Source organism: Porites lutea, chromosome 9, assembly GCF_958299795.1.
Source record: "Porites lutea chromosome 9, jaPorLute2.1, whole genome shotgun sequence".
In the NCBI taxonomy this organism is placed as follows: Eukaryota; Metazoa; Cnidaria; class Anthozoa; order Scleractinia; family Poritidae; genus Porites; species Porites lutea.
The window spans coordinates 25,599,859-25,621,194 of NC_133209.1; the positions used below are offsets into that span (position 1 = coordinate 25,599,859).

Sequence of the window (21,336 nt, forward strand, 5' to 3'; positions counted from 1 at the left end):
TTTCAATATTACATAAGAACGACCAAAAATCAGCTACATAAAATTATCAGTTACTTCTCCGGCTGGGACCAAACTTAATTTTGGAAGAAGCCAGAAGCATTTAAACAACCTATAACTCGGTTCGGAAATCGTTCACTGAAAGGTTTCAGTGGATATAAACTCAGTTTCTGTCTTTGGTAGAAAAAAAAACTGTTTCGGCTTGTGGAATTAAAAAAGTCCTTTAAAATGCTTCTCTTATCTACGACATTTTCCAACTGTTTCATGTCCTTCTGCGCGTAAATATCAAATTCTTCTATCTCCACGACTGCTCATGTAGATTCGAGTGGGCGTAAAGAAACAGTTCAGCTTTAATCTCGCCTTGCTTATTTTAAGTTAATCTTAGGATTTCATTAAGCTTTCGGCACATCCAGAGTGTAGAGTATTACTTTAATTCCGCTGTTTTGCATACTATCGTAGATGGCCATGCTACAAGACTTTCCAAGACAAAGTTGCAATGTGTTACAAGTAAATCTGATAGTTTCTTGAAATCAGACCACTAAAGTTTTCTTTCAAATTAAAGCGTGCCAGCAACGACAAGGTAAGAATATCATAAACACTGTTAAACTACGATTCACTAGAGAAATTCTTCTACGAACATCATCATTTTTCTTTGACTTGCATTTAAAACTCAATTGGCCAACTTAAATTTAGTTGCAACCGCGAAGACTTGTTACTCTTCATTGAGTCATTGATGAGATAAACAGTGCATATATGTTCAACCACAAGGTATCGTGACAGTAATCACCAAAAAAAGCTGTGTAGTTCCACGCTAAGAAGTTTAAGAACAAATAAATTAATGTCGGTGACTTTGCTGTTAAGCCTTTTGTAAGTTTATCGGCTCCGCAGAGTTTGATGGACCACACCACAAGTTCAATGATGAAGGAAGCGGTGCCGGTCATTCCCTGTTTCCTTTCACCTGCTCGCATTTCCTAATAAGCTAGCGTACGTGTTTCGCTTTCTGTTTTTGATCTTTTACGTACAGAAACTCTTTAATCCAATGTACACTCGACAATGTTAAGAAAAGTGGACCCCACAAGAGTTACACACTATGTTTTGTTCACATAATTGACAAGATGAATTACAACGCTGCCCGCAGATAACAATTCGTAACAGCTGATCGTGGCGATAATTCATAGATGGAATTTAATAATAACATTATATTATTAATTACAGCAAATACCGCGAATGAAGGGATTCTGAAACATATTAGGATTTTGCCAGCAATTGAAATTGACTTATACAAAATAGCTAGAGTCAAGATTTCTTTCTTAAAAATTCGACAGTTACAAACTTTATAGGCCGACGCAAATGTACTTTAGAACTGTAGCGAATTGAAAAGAATCAAAACTGGTTGTGTGCCTTTTTAGTCTTAAAAAATGAGAAACTTGCCTTAGGAACATTTGCTTGACTAATCGCTGTACAAATCGGTATCTTCATAAGGGACCGTTTACACAAACTCTTTCTTCAGCCTCTTTTCGTTTGCTTTAGCGCAACCGACTCTTTTGTCTCTAAGAGATTGTTTTTATGGAGGGGTCAAGATCCTAGCACCAGGAAGATCAAAGGAGATGGAACAACTTTTTGTTAGGTTTACATGCAGAAACTGATTTCGGTCCGTGTAATTACCTAGTAGAGGAGGAATTAAAGCTGGCGGGTGACAATAATAAACAGCATGCCATTTGGGTCCCTCTGCCTTGTCAGGAGCCCATATGGGCTCCTGGCCTTGTCAATAACTACCTTTCAACAGCAGCTGGCTGTTCATCAGCTCATGATAACGCTAAACAAAATTGTCCGCAGCTATCATTGTCGTGATTACCCACTGAACGACCCGCCGCCATTTGTGTCTGGTTTGTCTCTAGTACTAGGATCCTCCTAGCCTGAAAAGCAGTTTTCATGGAGACTAGAATCTTCCTCGTGCTAGGATGTAGCTTCCTTTCTCTCAGCTAGGAAAAAAGATCCTAGCGCAAGGGACAAGTACAACCTTTTACATGTAAACTGAATACATATGACACTAGGATCATCCGCCTTATAGGATCTCACTGGTGATAGAACCTTCCTCCCTCCTCCTAAACAGCCACTAAAAAGGGTTAGTTTGGCATAACTATTTCTCTAAACCCAGTTTCTCGTGGAAACGTGAGTGGCCACGCCTCACACAGCGCGCGAAACTCTCGATAAAAACATCGTACCTGTGGAACTATAGGTTTCTTTTTATTTTGTTCATGTGAGTCTTCAATGCAGACTTAAGAAATAATAAAATTCAGGGCATGAAACGTTTGAAAACAGAAAACTGTGTTTCACCACCTTATCAATTTTATTATATAGATTGGTGCAATACGAAGACGCCTTGCTAGGGGTCCGATGATTTATTACACATATTTGGTACACTGATCTATTATCGAAGTCCGCTTAAAGTGTACTTTCTCAGTTCACTTTTTGCAACAGTTAAACTATATCTAACCAAGAATTCACTTTCTCAAATGACTTCATGTCTTTGACGATTTGGATTTGTTACGACAACCTTTTTTCTCCCTCCATGGATGAAAATGTCGTGAGAGTGCTCACCGTACCATTAACATATACCTGCTTGAAATGCTACAATTTAGCATTTCAGCGCAAGATTAAAATCTTTACCAGGGTTCTTTCTTTTTTGAGCTCTTCAAATTCCATGACCTTTTTAAGTTTTCCAAGGCCTTCAGTTTAGCTGTTACATTCAAAAGTTTTAAAAACTTGTCCTAAGTTGTTTTAGGGTATTTATAGTTCAACAAACACAAACTCTGGTGTCCACCAAAATGTGTGCCGTTTGCGCTGGTTACTTACTCCTCTTTATCTTAAATTGTCCTTGCCTTGTCATCTGCAGTAACTTATCTACCAAACAAAACTTAATTTTCTATGACTTTCCAAGACCAACAATTAAATTCCATGACTTTCCAGCAGGTTTTTCATGACCTGTACGAACCGTGTTTAGTAGTGCCTTGTGAAATAAACAACGAATACCACTAAGCTAAACAGCGTTCACCATTGCCCTTTGGCTAACTATATTTCAGTTAAAATTAAGAAATCAAGGAATCGGCACGCTGAATCATCCAGGGTATCATTATGACTTTGACAAAAGCTTGTCTATAGATGTTTTGTTTCGCCAAATAAGAAGAACTTGGAAGGCTGTTATACATTGAAGAGGAACTTCTGTCGGAGAAGCTGGACAATGGAAATGTACTAGATGTTATATCGATGTTAAGAGTATAAATCCCTTAAAAGTGTTGCCTCAATATTGTGCGTTCACAGTCTTAACAATATCAAGAGGAAAAACAACCGTTAACGTAAGAACTTTGGAAAAGTAGATTAAAGGTAGAAAAAATCGTTGTTTTCGAACAACGTGAATTTTATCATAATTTTATTTCGCACTTGCTTACCGCATTCACTTTACCGGGCTAGTTTTCGACTCCGGGATTGAAACAAAATGACAAGAAAGGACATTTCAGATATTATTTCGTTTATTAATTGGTTCATAAAACAACCTCCTGATAATCTCAGTCGAAGCTCTTCTTCTCGGTATCTTGCTTTGGGCCGATAAAATGAATTATAAGTAATTCAGTCTCTGTTTCGGCTGAGGTTACTATGTATTGAAAGAAACTAAAGAACTCGTTACATTTACTTTGCTTTAGAAAAAACATATGACAAAAAGTCTTTCGGAAGTTTCTTTCATTCATGTACTCCTCTCGATTAGACTGCAATTACTTCCTTCATTAATGTCACGCGATTGGAAAGCAAGGGCTTTTTTTGCCGCAAAGATGCGATTTCTAAAAGCCATATGACAGCTATTCATCCGTCTGAGCTTGATTCACTTTACTGTGTGAAATTATATTAATGATTCTCTTATCAAAGTAGCACAACGTTATTGTGATGTAATCTCATAACAATGGATTCTATTAATCGGGTTTTCATTGGTTTGAAAGTCCTTGTAAAGAATCAACCCCACAGGTGAGGCTAATAACACACTCATCGGCGTGACAAGCGATACGTGATCAGAAAATAATGCGATGATCGATGCCGGGCGGGGGGCAGATATCGTAACCTCAATTATTTCCGACCAGCTTACAAGGCGTTTATAGTGAAAATTGGTCAAGTCAACACTGGGTCTATTAGCCATAATACCTCTTTTTTCATGAGGGCAACTTATCATGCTTTTGTTTCTCACCAGGGTATATCAAAGGAATGAAAACAAAAATTGGTTTGGTTCTTTAAACTACTCGAAGTGAAGTAGCAATTTACCCACTTTTAAACTATTTGTTTGTTTCCAAGGTCCTTCAGATTTTGCCGTGACGTCAAATTGGATGCGTGACTTGGGTTAATAAGGGAATTAAGCTAATCTCCCGGCAGAAATATAGTCTTTTGCTGACACAATGAAATGCGCTAACAGTTATTTGCACTTGCAGGATGTGGGCACACATCGGATTTATCGGCAAAGGGCCTAAAAGAAATCCATTGTTCAGATAAAACGATTTATGTTTCCGCAGAAAGCAATTCACTTTCCTAAAACTCTTAACAAAAACTTTTACGATAACAAACGATTACAATCTCGCGCGCGACCAAGCAAGAGACGTTAAAAATTCACTTAAGGGTTCAAGAAAAAGACAATTTTCATTTCGATTTTTGTTTGATTTCAGTATTTGTCTTTCCTCCGTTCTTTTGACTAAAATCGTGCAGTTTTGTTGAACTAGGAATTAACATAACCCGCTGCTCCTTCAGGCGTTCAGTCGCACCAAATTAAATCTTCGTGTTGGCATTCAAAGGCCTCCACAATTTCGCGCAATTTAAAATCCAACAATTCCCGCGATTAAACCTTGAAGCGTCTAGAACAATAGCAGAACCCTTTCGTTACTTTCCGCACATCATTTCGGCCGACTGATTGTGCCGTAAATCACCGCGAAATAAAGGAAAAGACAAGTCCGCGACACTCTATTCATGATGGGCATGCCGCCTTCATTTTTCACGACATTTCCTGACAGCACGCTTATTATGTTATCACTAGGCCCCTCCCTGTCAGTGCAGCTTAAATGATCACTGAGCCACGCAATATACAGCAGTCTATCAGTTTACTGACACCTTGGTGAAAGCGAAGGGAGAAATTCAAGTCATCAACATCTCAAGTCTACCAAAAGGTAATTCAGTATATCTTAAGTTCAGTATAACAGTCTATCGGCTGAACTTATGAATTCAACAATCGGTTAAAGTGTTTACACTGTTTAGCTTACAAGTACTTTTTAGAACTGCCTCCATCTGCTTTGAGTGCCCACTTGGTGACAAAGGAGTGTATCGGTATATAGAAATGTTAGTCAGTTTACTGAACTAGCATATCGTCAGTCGTTCCTGTGAGAAATTATTTCCATATTCTTTATTCTTGTAAGCACAAACGACCTGAGGACCTCTTTTCCAACAGCTTTCGACAGAGTTCCTAAACATTTGACAGTGACTTAAAGGGCAGAGCTATTGCCTAATTTTCTTGTGAACACGCGTGGTTCTTTATATCTGAGCTCGTGAAACGAAAAACATTTTTGGGCAGTCGAGACAATAAAGTGTAATGTCGGAGCCTGAAGCTTATTATCAGGTGACGAAAAAACGCGTCATATCCTACAAAATTTAGCCCATTGCTCTGGAGCAAATGCACTATATTTGCGTTAAGAGGATTACTCAACTCTAAGCTAAAACACATTCTTGAAACAACATTCTTTTTCAATAATAAATTAATTAAGCCATTGAGCGTGACCAATTCATGACTAACATTCGAGGTTTGCCCCTTAGGAATCGCAGAGACATGGATCGCCATCCTTTTTCGATTGAAAACATCCTGAAAGATACACGAGGTGCAAGTCGCATCCTGAAAATAGCACCGACTTCAGAAGCGCTCGCATTGGCTGAGAGAATGGCAGGTAATGACTATGTTCCCTAGTATTCAGTTCAAATGAAAAGCCACTTAAATTAGCATTAAAAAGGGACACCCAACGAACGAATCTTTTCAGAGCTACAGTCTAAAATGGAGTTTTCTATACCTTAGAAGTCTGTTTCAAGAGCTGCCCTATACTATCTATTTGTTCGAAAGTTTAAGCTATCTCGAAGGTTCTTCAGGAAAATGCGAGGACATAGAGTAACCCTACTATCATTAGAAAATTTTAGGGGACAATTTTTCTTTATGCAGAAATTTTCAGGGGACTTTTTTACCAATAATCGCCAAATCTTGTGAATGAAATGTGAAAAATCCACTTTCCAATAGAAAAACTCCGAATAGCTTACGATGAATGGAACAAAGTTACGGTTTCCCAGAATATTTCAGCATTTTTTATGTTATAGAAATTTCTGGGCAATATTGTTCCTTTAAAAAGTCGTTGGATGCCTCTGATTAAGCTTAAATCAGTACTAGTCACTTTACATTACTAGAAAACAACTGAACAGCAACTAAGAAAAGTTTTGCTCACTTACTTCCATTTGAACGGTTACACTTTGACGACGCCATCCACAGAGTGAAAGCTACATATAAATTGAAACGTCAGCACTTGACTCGATTGTTAGTTTTGTTGCAAGGCTGGCAGGAACACTTCTTAGCGGTGCCGTTTAAGAATTCAAAAAATTCTAAATTCAGAAAGTTACATAACTTTGTAAATACAAGAGCTTTTTCTGCGCGAAAGATTTTGGCTAGTGTCTTTGCGAGTTTCAGTCGTCGCAGTCCGAAGAGATTTAGCGAGTAGTTCTTCAGTTATACTATCCGGGTATAAGAAGTAATTGAAACAAAAAAAACACTTTTAAATGACCACAAGAATTTCAGATAAATACATTAGAATAAAGGAAAAATCAGAATTAGTATGTTAATTGTCCTGAGTAACAATAATCTTTTGCTGCAAAGGAATCCTTTTTTGGTTACAAAACGTGACGAGCCAACTAAACAAGGAGATTCCGCATTGAAGGGTCTTATCATTATTCTCTGTATTATCTATCAAGTTACTTGGTAAATTACCAGCTTATAAGAGAGGATGGAATATGTCCAATATGGAATATGTACAGCGCGGTAAACACCTGGAGTGGGAACTCTTTTCCATTTTAAAAATGCTGCCACTTCCGCAAGCTGCTCAGTCTGTCGTAGGAAATTCCTTTGTTTTGAATGCCATCCAGTCAAGCGGCGCAGAAGCAATGCACGGTCTCTACTGATTAAAAAAGGAACAAACTGTGTATCTGTGACAAAGAATACTTCCTGAGTTGATAAACATAAGGGCGGAAGCGCTTATTATGTGAGCGGGTTTCTTGCGGTAAGTGTTAATCTTCTAAAGTCTTACCGCAAGAATAGAAAACCACAAACTTCCCTGAGAATGATTTCTAGGGGTTGACGAAGCATAGTTGTTGTCACCTTTTAGTTGACTTAAACGCCTTTCGCTGCATGTGCGAAACAGTTTGCGTCATCCGCCTTAAAAATGTTCGAACTCAGGTGATTTAGTACGAATAATGTAACTTTGAAATACGTCAACTTTGTAACTAGGTAAGGACATGTTGAATAATAAAAGAAACTAAACTGTCCTGAGCTGATCGATGTCTAACTTCAATTCTTCATAGACTTCATCATAACGTAAGGAAAACTTCTTTTAGTTAACGTTTCAGGACTGACGTTTGGCAAGACTTCAGGCTGAAAACAGTGAATAAGACCAATGATTTATAATTTTTTCAATGATTTCTATTAACAATACTCTGGCTATAAAAAGCATGACATTTGTAATGCATCAATTCAACCGAAGGTGTAACATTTTTTATGCAATTTGATGGTGAAAGTTATGGTTCTTGGTCTAATTAAGTTCCACTGTAGGGTGTTGCCTTAGTCGTCGTCTCGAAGAGGACCAAATATTCTTACGTGCATTTCTTTAGCGCTGATCCCTAAAAAGTCCCATTAATCGTCATCAGGATTGTTCCTTTGTTGTGCATAATTGTAACTGTCAGTTTTGACAAACATGTAATGCCCTGTTTGCGTTTATCTAGTGCACGTTGATTCAATAAGAGGAACCTTAATCAGATTTATTGTCATGATATGTCAGTCCAGAGGAGCCAATTAACTACACTCCTGGACAAGCCCAGGTGCTACAGTTTACACAGCGACTAGAAGTTGATAAAGTTTCCCAAATTAGTTGTTTAATCTGTATGTAGTTGCTTCTCTCTCTATTTTTATCCCATGCATCGTCTGACAGCCAAGCAGGGCGTTTACAAAAGAAACAAAGGATAGTGCTTTAATTGGAGTATCGTCTCGTCTCTGAAGGGATACACTCTTAACGCTAAGGGTCTATCCTTTGTCAATTGCACACGCATCATCTATAGTACTTATCCAGGTTGTCTGTGACACTACGTCATAACATGGAATAAGATTGTATAACTCATTTGAAAGAAAAGAAAAAAAAAACATTCCACTTTATGTCTATTTTCCTCCTTCTTTTCTTGCGTCAAAGATGAAATTTTCGTCTTCAGGGACACCTCTTTTGAAGGCTTCTTTTAAATATTAATATTCTATAATCAAGAATTAATTATTTATTGTCTGGTAGTGGCCATTAAAGACGAACCGGAAATTGTAGCCAGACTTTAATAAAAAGTAGGGAGTCATGAGTCGTAGCTGTCACATCAGAAACTTTTCCGACCTCGAGCAGGAGCCAATTTACAAAATTGAATAAACAATGGAGAAAAGTTCATTTCTTAAGAACAATGTACAAAGCACTCCTGTGATTAATCTGGTTCACTTGTGCACAGATAACAAAAAGTTAACACATGTAGGGCCACTTGCTATTCTTAAAAGAAAGTTCTGTAACGCTTGAATGAAATTTTACCGCCATTCTGTGTATCTGTTGTAATCGTTGGCCTATATACGATTTTTCTGGTGTCAGTCAAACTTAACTTAGTTGAAACTAGCACTGACTTTTCAGGTTACAAGTTAGAGATACGGCCCCCTTCACTGACTAGTGACACAAATAAAGCGAAGTAACAAATCAGCTTCTTGTACTCAGTATCAGTATTTTGCGGTCATGAGCATTTAAAATGTGTGAATATCTTGGTGTCAGTTTTAAGAGAAACGTATGAATAAAAGAAAAGATAATTTATATTTTGACGAGCGAAAATAAAGGGAAAATAAAACTTTCATTACAGATATCATACTCAAAGTTAGTTGCATGGAGGGAAGAAAGATTCGTCGAACAAGGACTACATTTAACCAGTTCCAGCTCGAAACCCTAGAAAGAACTTTTGCAAGGACCCACTATCCTGATTTAATGCTACGAGAGCAGCTAGCAGCCTATACAAGTCTGCCAGAATCACGAATCCAGGTTAGTTTTTCGCCAGAACTAATAAACAAAACTGAAGGCACCTTCCTTTCAGTGTCAGAACTGACCAGCCAACCCATTCTCGTCGTAATGAGAATTTCACTTTTAATCAAAATTGTCCGGGCAGATCAGTCAACTCCTAAATAACATGCACGAAGGAAATGGTTTTTCACTAAAAACGCTTGGAAAAGTCTATTTTATTTTCAAAATGAAAGGTTCGGCCATCTTAGCCAGCCAGTTCTGATTATGGAAAGCGCCCTTAGATTAGTAGTTAAAAGTTACATCGGCCGAAAAAAGATTTGAAACCCCATAATTTAAAAAGTACTACTGACAGTAAAAAGTTGATATGATTTAAAGGTGGAATGCAAATGATTACAACTTCCTTTCACCGACAAACTTTTCAGTGCAACTCGGGTTGACCTTAAAATAACTTAAGTTCAACATTAATCATAATTTGCGCAGTGTTGCGGCGGTGAGGCGCGGCTTTTTACGAAAAGTAATAAGTGTTAACCCTTTAAACCCTCACATCAAAATTCAAATTCTCATCAGTTATCACTATACGTTTTCAATAGAAGTAGCGGGGAGAATTTGTTGAAGTATCAATTAGATTCATCTAGTGTGATCATGTCCTTGATTCTCATGATCACTCTGTTTTATAAAGCGGTGATATTACCAGGAGAAATTTGATGCTGATCACTCTTAGGGCTTAAAGGGTTAAAGAAATAATGTAAGGTTTCTCGTTCTCAGATTGCAAAATAAAAGAATTACTAGTTTACCTTTCACTGAACATCTTATGTTAGTTATGGTTAGATACTGTTTACTATTTGCAAACTTTAAAGGGGGGTTCTATCTTAAGAGTTTTAACCTAAAAATAACTTCAACATGCTTAACAGAAGAACCTAAGCAAAAACAAAGGGATTTAGCGGATTAAGCGCAATTTACAAACGAGATTAGAATATAAAGTTATAACTCTTTAAAGGATCTGTGAAAACGGCAGCTAAAGAGGGGTAACAAACGTCAAATAAGTCCACGTGAAATTACATTTGCCAGTCAATTGAGTACGAGTTGAGTTTCCACTGGATTCAACTTTTGCCAAGTTCTTAATACATAGGTACCATGAAAGTAAATAAAATTTCTTTTGTAGTACTTAAGTTAAAACATCTGAAAACTGTTTTTTAAAGGATTTAGACCAGGGGCTATATTTAGAGTCTACGTGGGAGACTTTTTTAAACAGCGTTGAAGTGGCAAGTGACTAAGGACTTTAAGATGCCACGAGGGCGACGACAACGAAATCGTTACAAAAGTGGTTGAGCAGGCAAAACAACAACTCTGCACGTGCATCGAACTTTTTTTGTAAATTTCTTTGCAGTCACTGTCTGACTACGACGGGAAAATGCCAAATTTCACGTTTTATGGAGGACGTAAACAAGTGACGGCTAAATTTTGTTTCTCTTTCTGAACTTGAATATAGTTCTTAGGAATTCGGCTCAAAAAGAGTTCGCTTGCATTTGACAAAGTAAATGAGTTGGAGCAATTGCGACAGCGACGTTTTCGTGGCCGTCACCGTCGTGGTATCTTAAACTCCCCACTGAGAGTTCAGACGGCGCCGATTAAGGCAGATTACGAACCACAGGCTTAACACAACGCTTGACCAACAAAAAACTGAAAATAACTTATTGAACAAAGTAAGGGTGCAAAAAGCCTCGAATATTAATATAGCAGAAGCAACATTGAGAAAAGGAGCGAAAGTTAAATAGTTTACTAGTTAATTCTTTAGCGACAGGGCTGAGTTGCTCAAAGCATGGTTAGCTTTAACCATTGGTTAAGCAGTTTCAAAACCAGTACGTCGTCAAGGTATTAAACGCTGGTTAACGCTAACCATGCTTCGAGCAACTTGGCCCAAGGTGGTTTTTCTAGACCCTCTTTCCTTACGCAAAGTTTTTCGGTTCAATAGTCACGCAAATGCTCATGCCTGAGTGAAAGTGTGTGTAATAGACCTATATTCCACTAACTCAATGTTGTAAGCAGTTCAAATCTCCCAGGGTTAAGATTCTTTGTGTATTGTATAGTATTTGCATTATAATGTGGCATTCACATTGAGTTAGCCGAGTAGGTCTATTAACTGGATTCTGCGTTGAAATTACTTCAGGTTTGGTTCAAAAATCGTCGTGCTAAGTATCGCAAAGTGAAAGGATCTAAGGAAACCGAAGAAAGGGAGACAGAGGAGAGACAAGAAACAGGAAACAACGACAGTAACAATGGCAGGGACACAGCTGAACCAGAAGATCAGTCTTCTCTCTCGCCCAGCAAACGACAGAAGTGCGAAAGTGATCGAACTCAAGAAGGTTACCCCACAATTCCTGCGCGCCCAACACCAGTTAGTTCTGGATACGTTGCACACACATTCCCAATTGACCCTCGATTATCCTCAGGTTATGGAAGCCCATATATGGCTAACTGGTCTGTGCTATATGACAGTCTTAACTATCGTCCTACCCCAATGACCATACAGCAGCTGTACGCTGGCGTAGGGATCATTCACTGATTTTGCCGGCCCAGAGGTTCAGGGCAAATTAATCGTCTGAATATGTGGATAAATGCGCGGCAATGCTTACGGTTAAAAACTGAATGCATTCAAGAAGAGAAGAAGAGAGACATGTTGGGATAAAAAACCATGATATTATAAAGCTGCTCAGAGCGGAAAACGTGCTCGTTGTAAAATTGTCCCGGCCGTTCCTGACTCCTACCCCTACGTTGCATTTTAACAAAACGGCGGGAATGTAACAAAACTTTATACTATCTCTTCAGTGGATGGACATTTTTTCAGAAGCCAATTTATTTTAGCTTAGGATCCTTGTTTCAAAGGTTGTTCAGGTACTGTCTTTAGATATTCCATGATATCTAAAGTCGTGACACCATTTTTCCAGCAAGAAGTGATAAAATGTAAAAAAGGGTCAGGTAACGATATTAAAGCTCTAAAAGACTACATACTTTATAAGATTCTCGACAATTTGTCATCAAAAGAAGCAAGAGTGGGACCACGCGATTAACCTATAAAGTGGGGCTTTTTGGGGATATTCGCTCTCTTACCCAGTCTTTTGCTGCTTGCAGTCAGACCCATTTTACCCCTATGGAGTAGAAAACTGACCTTCATTATAACAGAGACTAATAATCGGAGTTAAAAATTTATTGGACTTAAGATACGGCGTGGCGGTTTAAGCGGATAGTTACATTTATTTATTTAGATGTTAAATTGCTCATACTCATACTTCAAACATTCTTACATAGGGTACACAAACCATTCTGCCTGCAAATAGTAAATTAATCAAACATACGCTTCTCTTGCATAAGCAGATCCATGTTAGCTATTCATTTCAAGCGCTAGACCATGAAACGTTTTGGGGGTGCAGAAATTAAAAATAAAATTCTAAAAATACCCCTACATTAATGTACCGTTCAACGGGCAGTTATATATGGTTACTTACAAGATTGATTTTACGGATATTATAAAGACAGATTACTTTCAAAGAACTAGATAAACAACTACAAAAACAAGGCAAAAAGCCGTAAAACTCATAATGATTTTCAGGATACATTAAAAGTCCGGAAGTAAGGACATAGCTTAAAGAACCGGTTAAGTTAAATTGGCCCGTTAGACCCCCTCTATACATGAAACAGGTTTTTATTTTTAGAAATTTATACATTACATTACAGATTTCTAAATTCATGTGTTCAGTGATCCAATATTCCTTATCAGCTTATATGTCACCCATTTTTACATAAATATTTATTTGGCATGCAGATTTTATATAAGGAATCAGGGGTGAATACTTCCATAAAATTCTATTAGCTACAAGGTATTTTTTCCTTCAGAAAAGAAGAACCTATTTAAGAACCTAAATAGCCTACATTTATGCTGATTACCATTTATGTACGAACTATTGTTAAGGTTAACTTGGGAAAATCGATGTTCTTACATGCGGTTTTTTGTAGCAAAAATGCTCACTTAGTAGAGAAGTATCTATAAATATTAAGCGGTTGTAAAAAAATTCTTATAAACCATTAATAGCTTTATTATAGCAACATAGAAGAGAGAAGGATTGTTAATATTTTATACCTATTTATACACATGATTGTAATATATCAAGCTGTACGAGTTTCGTACTTTTTCATGGGCAATTTGTACGTAAAGTATCGTTAATAAAGGAATTAAAGTTTGATTGTCTATCTTAAGACTTAAGTTTTAGCGCTTTTGTTGTTGCATTCACCCAATAAATCATACAATTCTATTTCCACATCTATGGGTATGAATTTCAGTCTGGCCTAATAAACAAAAAAAAAGGTACCTAAGCAATATTCTATTGCAAAACACTTTCACAATACGAGATACTCAAGTGATAAAACGATTACAAGAAAGCAAATCTAGGCAAGTAGTTAGTCTTAGGCAATACCCTTCTCCGACTAAGACAATGTAGCGATGTAGTTATCACACTTTCAACAACGAAATCATATTCCATTTCTTACTTTCTGAAAAATTCATTTAACCACTTTTTAATATTTTCTCGTCATTCTCACTGACTACTAGCCTGCGAAAACATCCGTTTCTCCTCGCTCTTCGCCGCTGGAGACGTTTCGCGCGGAGGAACGAAACGAAACGTCCCTAGCGGCGAAGAGCGAGGAGAAACGGATGTTTTCGTAAGCTAACTGACTACAGGCTCTATCAACTACAAACATGGTTGTTTTTAATTTATATCTCATTATCCACTACTCCCTTGCCCACCTTTATTTATTTTCGTCTTTTTTCCCTTTCTTGTTGTGTTTTCGATCGGATTTAATTTAGCTATTATGTGTGCAACTGTTTCAAAAAATTACTAGGTTAAAATAGACTGTTCACAGTCCCATGCAAGATGACAGCCCGTAACACAAAGCGCTCTATCTCGATGATCTTACGGAAAAATAGAGGACTATGAACAGTCCAGGTTAAAAAAAATTGACCCTACATGAAACATATACAGTAAAACGTATACGAAAAGTTTTAATTTTCTTTTTTGATTTTTCCATTGCCTAAATCCCTATACATTTTGTGACTCCACCCGGATGGTAGAGCAGAACCCTAATACGCACATGCTACACAGTTTTCACCTCAACACCTCCTCATGATCAGTATTCAATAAATACTACGAGGCTTCGCTCCAACACCTAGAAAAGAAAGTTGAATTATTTTTAAAGGCCATAATTAGGATTCTTAAATTAACACAACATCAGTAGTCTCCTTTGCATAATCACAAATCCGAGCACTCTTCGTGAATCTGGCAGCGAAAAAGTTATCCATAAAGTAATTTCGTGTTCTTTTTTGGGAGGCTTTATCACTGTTTATCCATGAACTCCAACTTTCAACTGTAGGCAAATTCGTTAGGAATTGAATTATTAAGAACATATCCAAGTTTGGAAAGAGAAAGAGTTGGATTCCTGGTGCTAATACTCTTCCACTGAGCGTCGCATCGGGCATTTTCACTTCGTAGTTCAGTTGTGCAGTGACAGCAAATAAATGAAACAAAAATGGTGTTGTTTGCATAGGTAATCACACGACTTCCTAGTCAATTCATGAGTGAGCCAGTTGAAAAACACACTAGTGCAAATAAATTCCAAATGAGCGAGCAAAGTTGTATGATTACCCTCAAATACAAGGCTACCTTTTAACAAAAAAACATATCCGATTAAAAGCTCCCCTCCTGAATATAAGCCCTCCTCTGGCATGTATTGAAATAAATTAATTTTTCACAACGTTTTGAAGCTTAAAAAAGCGATGAGACTATATTTTGATCAGCACTGTTTTGAGACACTGTTTTTAATCCGGCTATTTTTAAGCCGCCCTCCTTAAACCCTTTACGAAGTTGTATAAGCCAGGGCTTACAGTCGGAAGTATACGGTATCATATGAAGAAATGACTTAATCAGTGATTCGTCTCCAAAACAGTCTCATAGTGCAATTCGACACTAACGACCCAGTCTCACGCCTCACCAATAAAGAATTGGGCACCTCATTGGTTCTTATGCATTTATATTGTTTACCAGGCAATCACAGTTCTTCAATCTCTGAGATATTTAATTTGCATTCTGTTTCCTTGTTTTTGCAGATATTTGATGTTTTTACACTATGAGTACTAAAAACTGTATCAATCTCAGTCAATCAGATTCAAGAAAATTTTTCCATGTACGGTATTTCAAAATCATTGAACCTATTGCCGTCCTGGTTGTACAACTTAATCCTATTGCAAATGCCGACGCTACCTCTGTAGTAGTAAAAGATAGAAGCATGTCTTTATTGTGCGCAACCTAACGTTACGAACAACCATCCAAATTTTTACCAAAAAATTTGACTATCAACGATCTCTTTCGATGGAGTCAACTAAAGAAAATTAGATTTCAGCAACAATCAATAATCGAGACACACGTATAGTCTATGAACAGATACTTTCAAGACAACTTCCTGAATATAAGCATTTGTGACAATGTATGTTTGGCAAAGTGTCAACCATGGCGCCAGCATGTTTTGAACTGTCTTTTGCCTGTTCCTCTCCCATAAAGTAACCCCTGTTATTCTAGCCTGCGTGGCAGGCGTTTGAAAGGGAAGGGAAAGGGAGTTTTGGGAAAGGGAGTTTTAGGCGCAAGAGAAACGCGAGAGGCGGCGAGGAAGGAGGTTCCCCTCCTCCCTCGCGCGTGGTCTTGAGCCGTAATTCCCTTCCCCTTCCCTTTCAAACGCCTGCCACGCAGGCTACTGTTATCCCGGCTACACTAACTAAAGTTAACCTTTTCCTTAGCCGGCAAGCAGGCCCACTTGTGCGAGTTTAGGGAAAATCGACGGCACCAACAGCCGCCAGCTCGAGTCGGCGTAACCCCGCTGGGGGAATCTGGTGCCCAGGGTACTTTCTTAGTAGCTCGGCTGCCACGCGAATTGACCTGTACCCACTGTTCTCGCGTCCCGGCTCCGCCGCCAAAACAATACAGCACTCCCACGCTAATCCCGCCAGCTACGCAGGCTACCCGCGGCAGGAAAAATTGAACGAACGAGGAAACGTTCACCTTTCCCGCTCTTAACATTCTTCTAGCTGGCTCACTCCAATTTTTCCCCCCAACTCGCGCAAGTGAGCCGCAGCTCGCTGGCTATCTTTTCCTCTTAAACAAGTTACTTTTAGCAAGTTTTTATTTAGATTTACATTTAAATTGCTTTATTTTGACTCGAAAACTGTCCGCTGTCTGGATAAAAAGAGCCAGAAAAGGTGCTTGAAACTTTAAAAAGTCAATCCCACTTGTTTTGACTCTATCGACGCGCATTTGGGAACAAAAACAGTTTAATCTGGCAGACACTAAAATAAACTGACTAAATGGCTGCTGATAGATAATTGTCGAAAAAATTCCTTTTCTGAGAACACCGAGTGTGGATTTGTCTTTTTTAACCCCCTTATTCTATTGTTCGGCGTTACAGTTCATTCTTGAGAAATTTGGGAGCAACTATCCAGAAAAAATCTTTATGGTAGTCAGGCCGAAATATTTTGGAATCGGATACAATGGAAGATATCTAAGGGTACACCGAAATATAAACTAAGCAAAATTAACCCTACCTTTGGATCATGATTTAGGCAAATTTAGTTTTCAGCTGTCTTTAATACCATACATTTCTCTTGAATATACGACTCATTCTGGCGCCTTCTCAAAAAGTGATTCTGTTATCATGGAAGAAATTTCAAACATTTTTCCTCCAACGGAGTAAACAAAGGGCAGGTATAACGTCTGGATGAAGGGTAAAAGATGTCCAAATAAAATTCTTCAATCCCAAGTTCATCATGCACGTAACTAAACAAACAGTACCTTGTTTTTATTTTGCAAAGAGTAACCACACAGGGTGACTTCTACCATAAAAAAAGACCCGGTAAGGCCATCGGTTGGACTTTATTAGGCGGTTTCCGGGTACATTTATCACTGTCATGGAACACAGCGTAATTACATTTGCAGCTGGTAATCAACACTGAGAAGCCTAGTCACTTCAAACGAGATTTCATTTGGACATTTGCAGTGTAAAGCCGGGTGTCTATGGAGGCTAACCCGTTCTCGATTGATAGCATTTTAAAGAAAACCAGCTCTTCGCCCAATGTAGAGGAAGAGGTGAAGGAGGCACAATCTTCGAAATCATCCGAGGCACTGTCGCTAGCTGTGAAGCTGGCTGGTAAGTTTAAGATAATTTATGTTTAAGGCTGGGACAGGTTAAAGGTTTTAATAATCTAGCGCTCTAAGTGACTTTCTTGAAAGGAAGCAATTTAAACTGTAAATGAATGAAATGGTTTTAATCTTCGGCTTAGAAACTACTAACCCTAAGCATACATTGGAAACCCGATTTATGTTGAACGACGTTTTTGGCCCCGATGATATCAGAGTCTATTCAGGTGTATTGGACACGATCCCGATATTAAGGGTCCCGTCATAAAAAATGCATTTTAACAGTACCCTGGGATTTCACTGTACAGTGCAACCTCGATATTACGAACCTCTATAATTTCGAAGTCCTCGGTATAACGAATGATTTTCTTTACCCCAGTAATAGTAAAGTACATGAAAAATACCGTCGATATAACGAAACCTTATTATAGCGAACAAATTTGGCCCTCCGTTATATCGAGGTTCCACTGCAGCTGTTTGAATTAAAATAAGCCTACGTAAACTTGAAGTAACGCTGGCTTAAGTTTTACTCAAGAAAGACAAGTAAGTATGCTATGGCCTGGTCTTTTCTCAGAATTAAGATTTCACTTTATTTTTGAAAGTCCACTTTTAAAGCAAATTTGTTTCATCGGATGTTAATGTTGACCCTTTCTATTTACCAATCTTGTTTAGACAGCTAAGGTGATAGTATGGTTTCAACTGCAAAGTTAACGTAAACAAGATAACAAGGAGTGAAGAGGTGTTCCTTTAAAAAAGGTTCTTATCCAAGTTCTTAACGGCCATAACGAGACGAGGGGTAAGAGCTTCACAAAAAATAACGAGTACACGCCGAAGATCTTGAAAGGAACCCCTCAAAATATCCTTTCAGTTGATATTGAAATCGCAGTATAAATTTATCACTAGGGCTTTGTGAAAGCACATGGGTTTTGCGTTCAAAAAGGAGCGACAATCACATGCCATGGAAATCAATATTCTCCTCATGGCTCCAACTCCACGAAGATAACAAACACTGATTTTGAATGACTAGTTTGCCAACTGGGACATGATGACCAAGAAAATTGAAAACTTTAAAAGAAAAGAAGAAGAAGAAGAAAAAATGATCCACAAAAACTTCAGTAAATTTTACCGTTTCGATATTTACGTGACCTTTCGCTAATCGTTACTTATCAAACTAGCGAAAGGCTTTTCTGCTAACCAAGTTGGCGCCGACAAGAGATACCTGAGATCTCGATAAAAACAACAACAATAACGACACCTTTCGGTGATCTATGAAAAACTGTTTCTTTTATGTGGTATTTGGAAAGAGGAGATCTTCTCGAACGCTGTTGAGCAATTAATTTTACGTAATTAAGTTAAAACAAACCTTTTTCACTATTGCACATTGCACCCATTGAAGGTAATCCCTTTAGCTTTGCCAGGTGTTAGAAATTATTAGTAAGTGTTGTTTTAATTAATTTACTTTATCAGCCACCTTTCTGTCATAATCTGCGTGCGTGGGTAGGTGGGCGCCTTTTTCTCTCTTCTTTTCTTTTTGCGCTTCATCAAACTATTTTCACATTTACGTTGAATTTGAACACAATATTTGCACCAATTCTCTTTTTTTATTCTTCTGTAACAGAAAAATCTTGATAAAATGACAGAAAATGGACGCGCCTGGAGCAACTCTTCGATCTTTTGTGCATAAAATTACAATTGTAAGAGTATTCTCAATCTATTTTTAGACCAGGTCTCTAACTCTGACATCGATACCCATACCCGCCCCTCCCTTAAACAAAATCAGGGACGAAAGGGGGCGGCTGTATGAACCCATACCAAAAATACGAAGTGAAGAGCACCCTTGTATGGCTTTTCAACATCCCCCAGACGTGTGCTCGCGGCTTTAAGCCATTAACCAGTCATATTTTTATATCACTTGAAGAGTATATTCTAAATGTAAGAAAACGGACAGCGGAGCTTTCAAAATACCATTCCTTTCCCTCAATATTTGTGACGAAGTTTCAAGACGTACAGACAAGTTTTCTCGTTAACTCGAAAAGCTGTGTTTCACATGTTGAAAGAAGAAATGAAACTTGGCAAAAGGAAAGTGTTACTAAATAACTTAGAACTTGTTTGCAGAAGCGGTGAAAGGTAAACTAAGAAATTGAACAAAGGCCCATTCTTTTAAAAAGCCATATTATCAACTGTACTGATCTGATAGGCGATACCTACGTATTCTCTCTGTCGGTAGAAATTTGGAAATGAAAACAATTTAATCTTGCGCACACGTCGTAAGCCTTAACATAAACTGGCTAAATGGCTGCTGATGGATACAACTTGTTATAAATCATACTTCACAGAGGCTCGATGATGGAAGGAATTTTTTTAGCTAATACCTTAATCCCTTGATATAAGAATAGTTTAAAAAGGATCCTTAAAGTTCAAGCTTGATCCTTGACAAATTACAGGTGAATGTCACTGAAGTTACTGAAACTTGGACGATTTTTTTATGCTGGCGAAGTTACGACGCCCAATTAACTTCTTGTATCTTGCACCATGGCACTGACCCGAAAGGCAGTGTCGAAGGAATTCAGCAAAACTCGACTTCTTATTACGCTTTTTTCAACAACCTTGGTTTACTTTTGAATTATCGCAGCGTACCTTGTTAGCCCTCGCAGTGCATTCTTTTATTTTCATGTAGTTTCGGTGTTTAACTGGCTTGCGCAGAAATGTAGATTGTGTTCGAAAACCTTGATAAGAACCGCGACGGGGACATTAAGCTACATTTATCAATCTCAAAATCGGATTAGGCTTAATTGAATTACCATCTGCTTAGCCCCTCCATCTGTACCTTGCACAATCCAAGTAACGAGGGTCACATGCTCTTCTAGCTGTATAATTCTTCGTCAGTTGTTCGAAAACGCCCAGCGAAAATCACTTAGGCTTAATTCATTTTATACTTTTCAAAACACTAGCTTAAAAGTTAAGGTCACCCAGACTTCATTGTGTTGTGTCTCTTAAAGCCGCCCTCAGGCTATTCTTTCGAAGATCATTGGCGGCTATCCTCTCAAACAGGAAAGGTCGGTGTTGGAAACTCAGAAACTGGGCGCGTTAGAGGAATGGTTTTCGTAAGCGGAGAGTTCAAACAGGGTTTTGTCGAGGTTGCCGTAAATAGAGCTGTCCGCTTACTAGAGTGTCCAATGAGAAAATTTCGATAGTATTGGCAAACAGATTACTGCTATCTGATAAAATGAGTACCAAACTTATACAGAGAAAATGAGAGTTATCTTTGACTAGAACTTACCTTTTCGGTAGATGTTATCTTAGAAGCTCGCCAAGAGAATACTCGCCGTACTCCACGACGTACGCGTACAGCCTTTACTCATCAGCAGCTTGGAGTTCTGGAAAAATCTTTCAGTAAAACACATTATCCGGATGTAGAATTAAGGGAACGACTTGCTGAAAAGACCAACCTGCAAAAAGGAAGGATTCAGGTGAATTAGCGTTGTGCGTTTAAATGATCCAGCGCAAATTATAATAATATGACTTATTAATAATGACTTTTATAGGGTTGCCAAATTACTGACATTACTGGTAGCCAGGTAGCTTTCATTGTTGCCGACAAAAAGGGACAAAAACAAATATTAGAAAATAAACCGATAAAAGAGAGTAAGAATCCCAACCGGCCTGAGACAAACCACTTGGCTATTTACAAGCGAGAATGAGGAGTTGAAGTCGGGACTACCGAGAACAAATCCAGCAAGGGGGTAGGGCGG

The 21,336-nt window shown here is 38.2% G+C and overlaps 2 protein-coding genes across 2 annotated transcripts in view; both read left to right on the forward strand.

Moving 5' to 3' along the window:
- The first annotated feature begins 5,167 nt into the window (after window positions 1–5,167).
- Window positions 5,168–13,598, forward strand: LOC140947783 (uncharacterized). The gene is made up of 4 exons (XM_073396976.1): window positions 5,168–5,195; window positions 5,836–5,963; window positions 9,199–9,374; window positions 11,521–13,598. The coding sequence occupies exons 2-4, from the start codon at window positions 5,849–5,851 to the stop codon at window positions 11,914–11,916; spliced, it is 687 nt and encodes a 228-aa protein (XP_073253077.1). The 5' UTR covers window positions 5,168–5,195; window positions 5,836–5,848; the 3' UTR covers window positions 11,917–13,598.
- Window positions 13,599–17,406: 3,808 nt separating this feature from the next.
- LOC140948219 (diencephalon/mesencephalon homeobox protein 1-A-like) overlaps window positions 17,407–21,336 on the forward strand; it is a 16,882-nt gene continuing 12,952 nt past the window's right edge. The window contains exon 1 of the mRNA XM_073397440.1: window positions 17,407–17,594. Within this exon, the coding sequence (XP_073253541.1) occupies window positions 17,462–17,594 (133 nt within the window). The 5' untranslated portion in view covers window positions 17,407–17,461. The remainder of the gene's footprint in view (window positions 17,595–21,336) is intronic.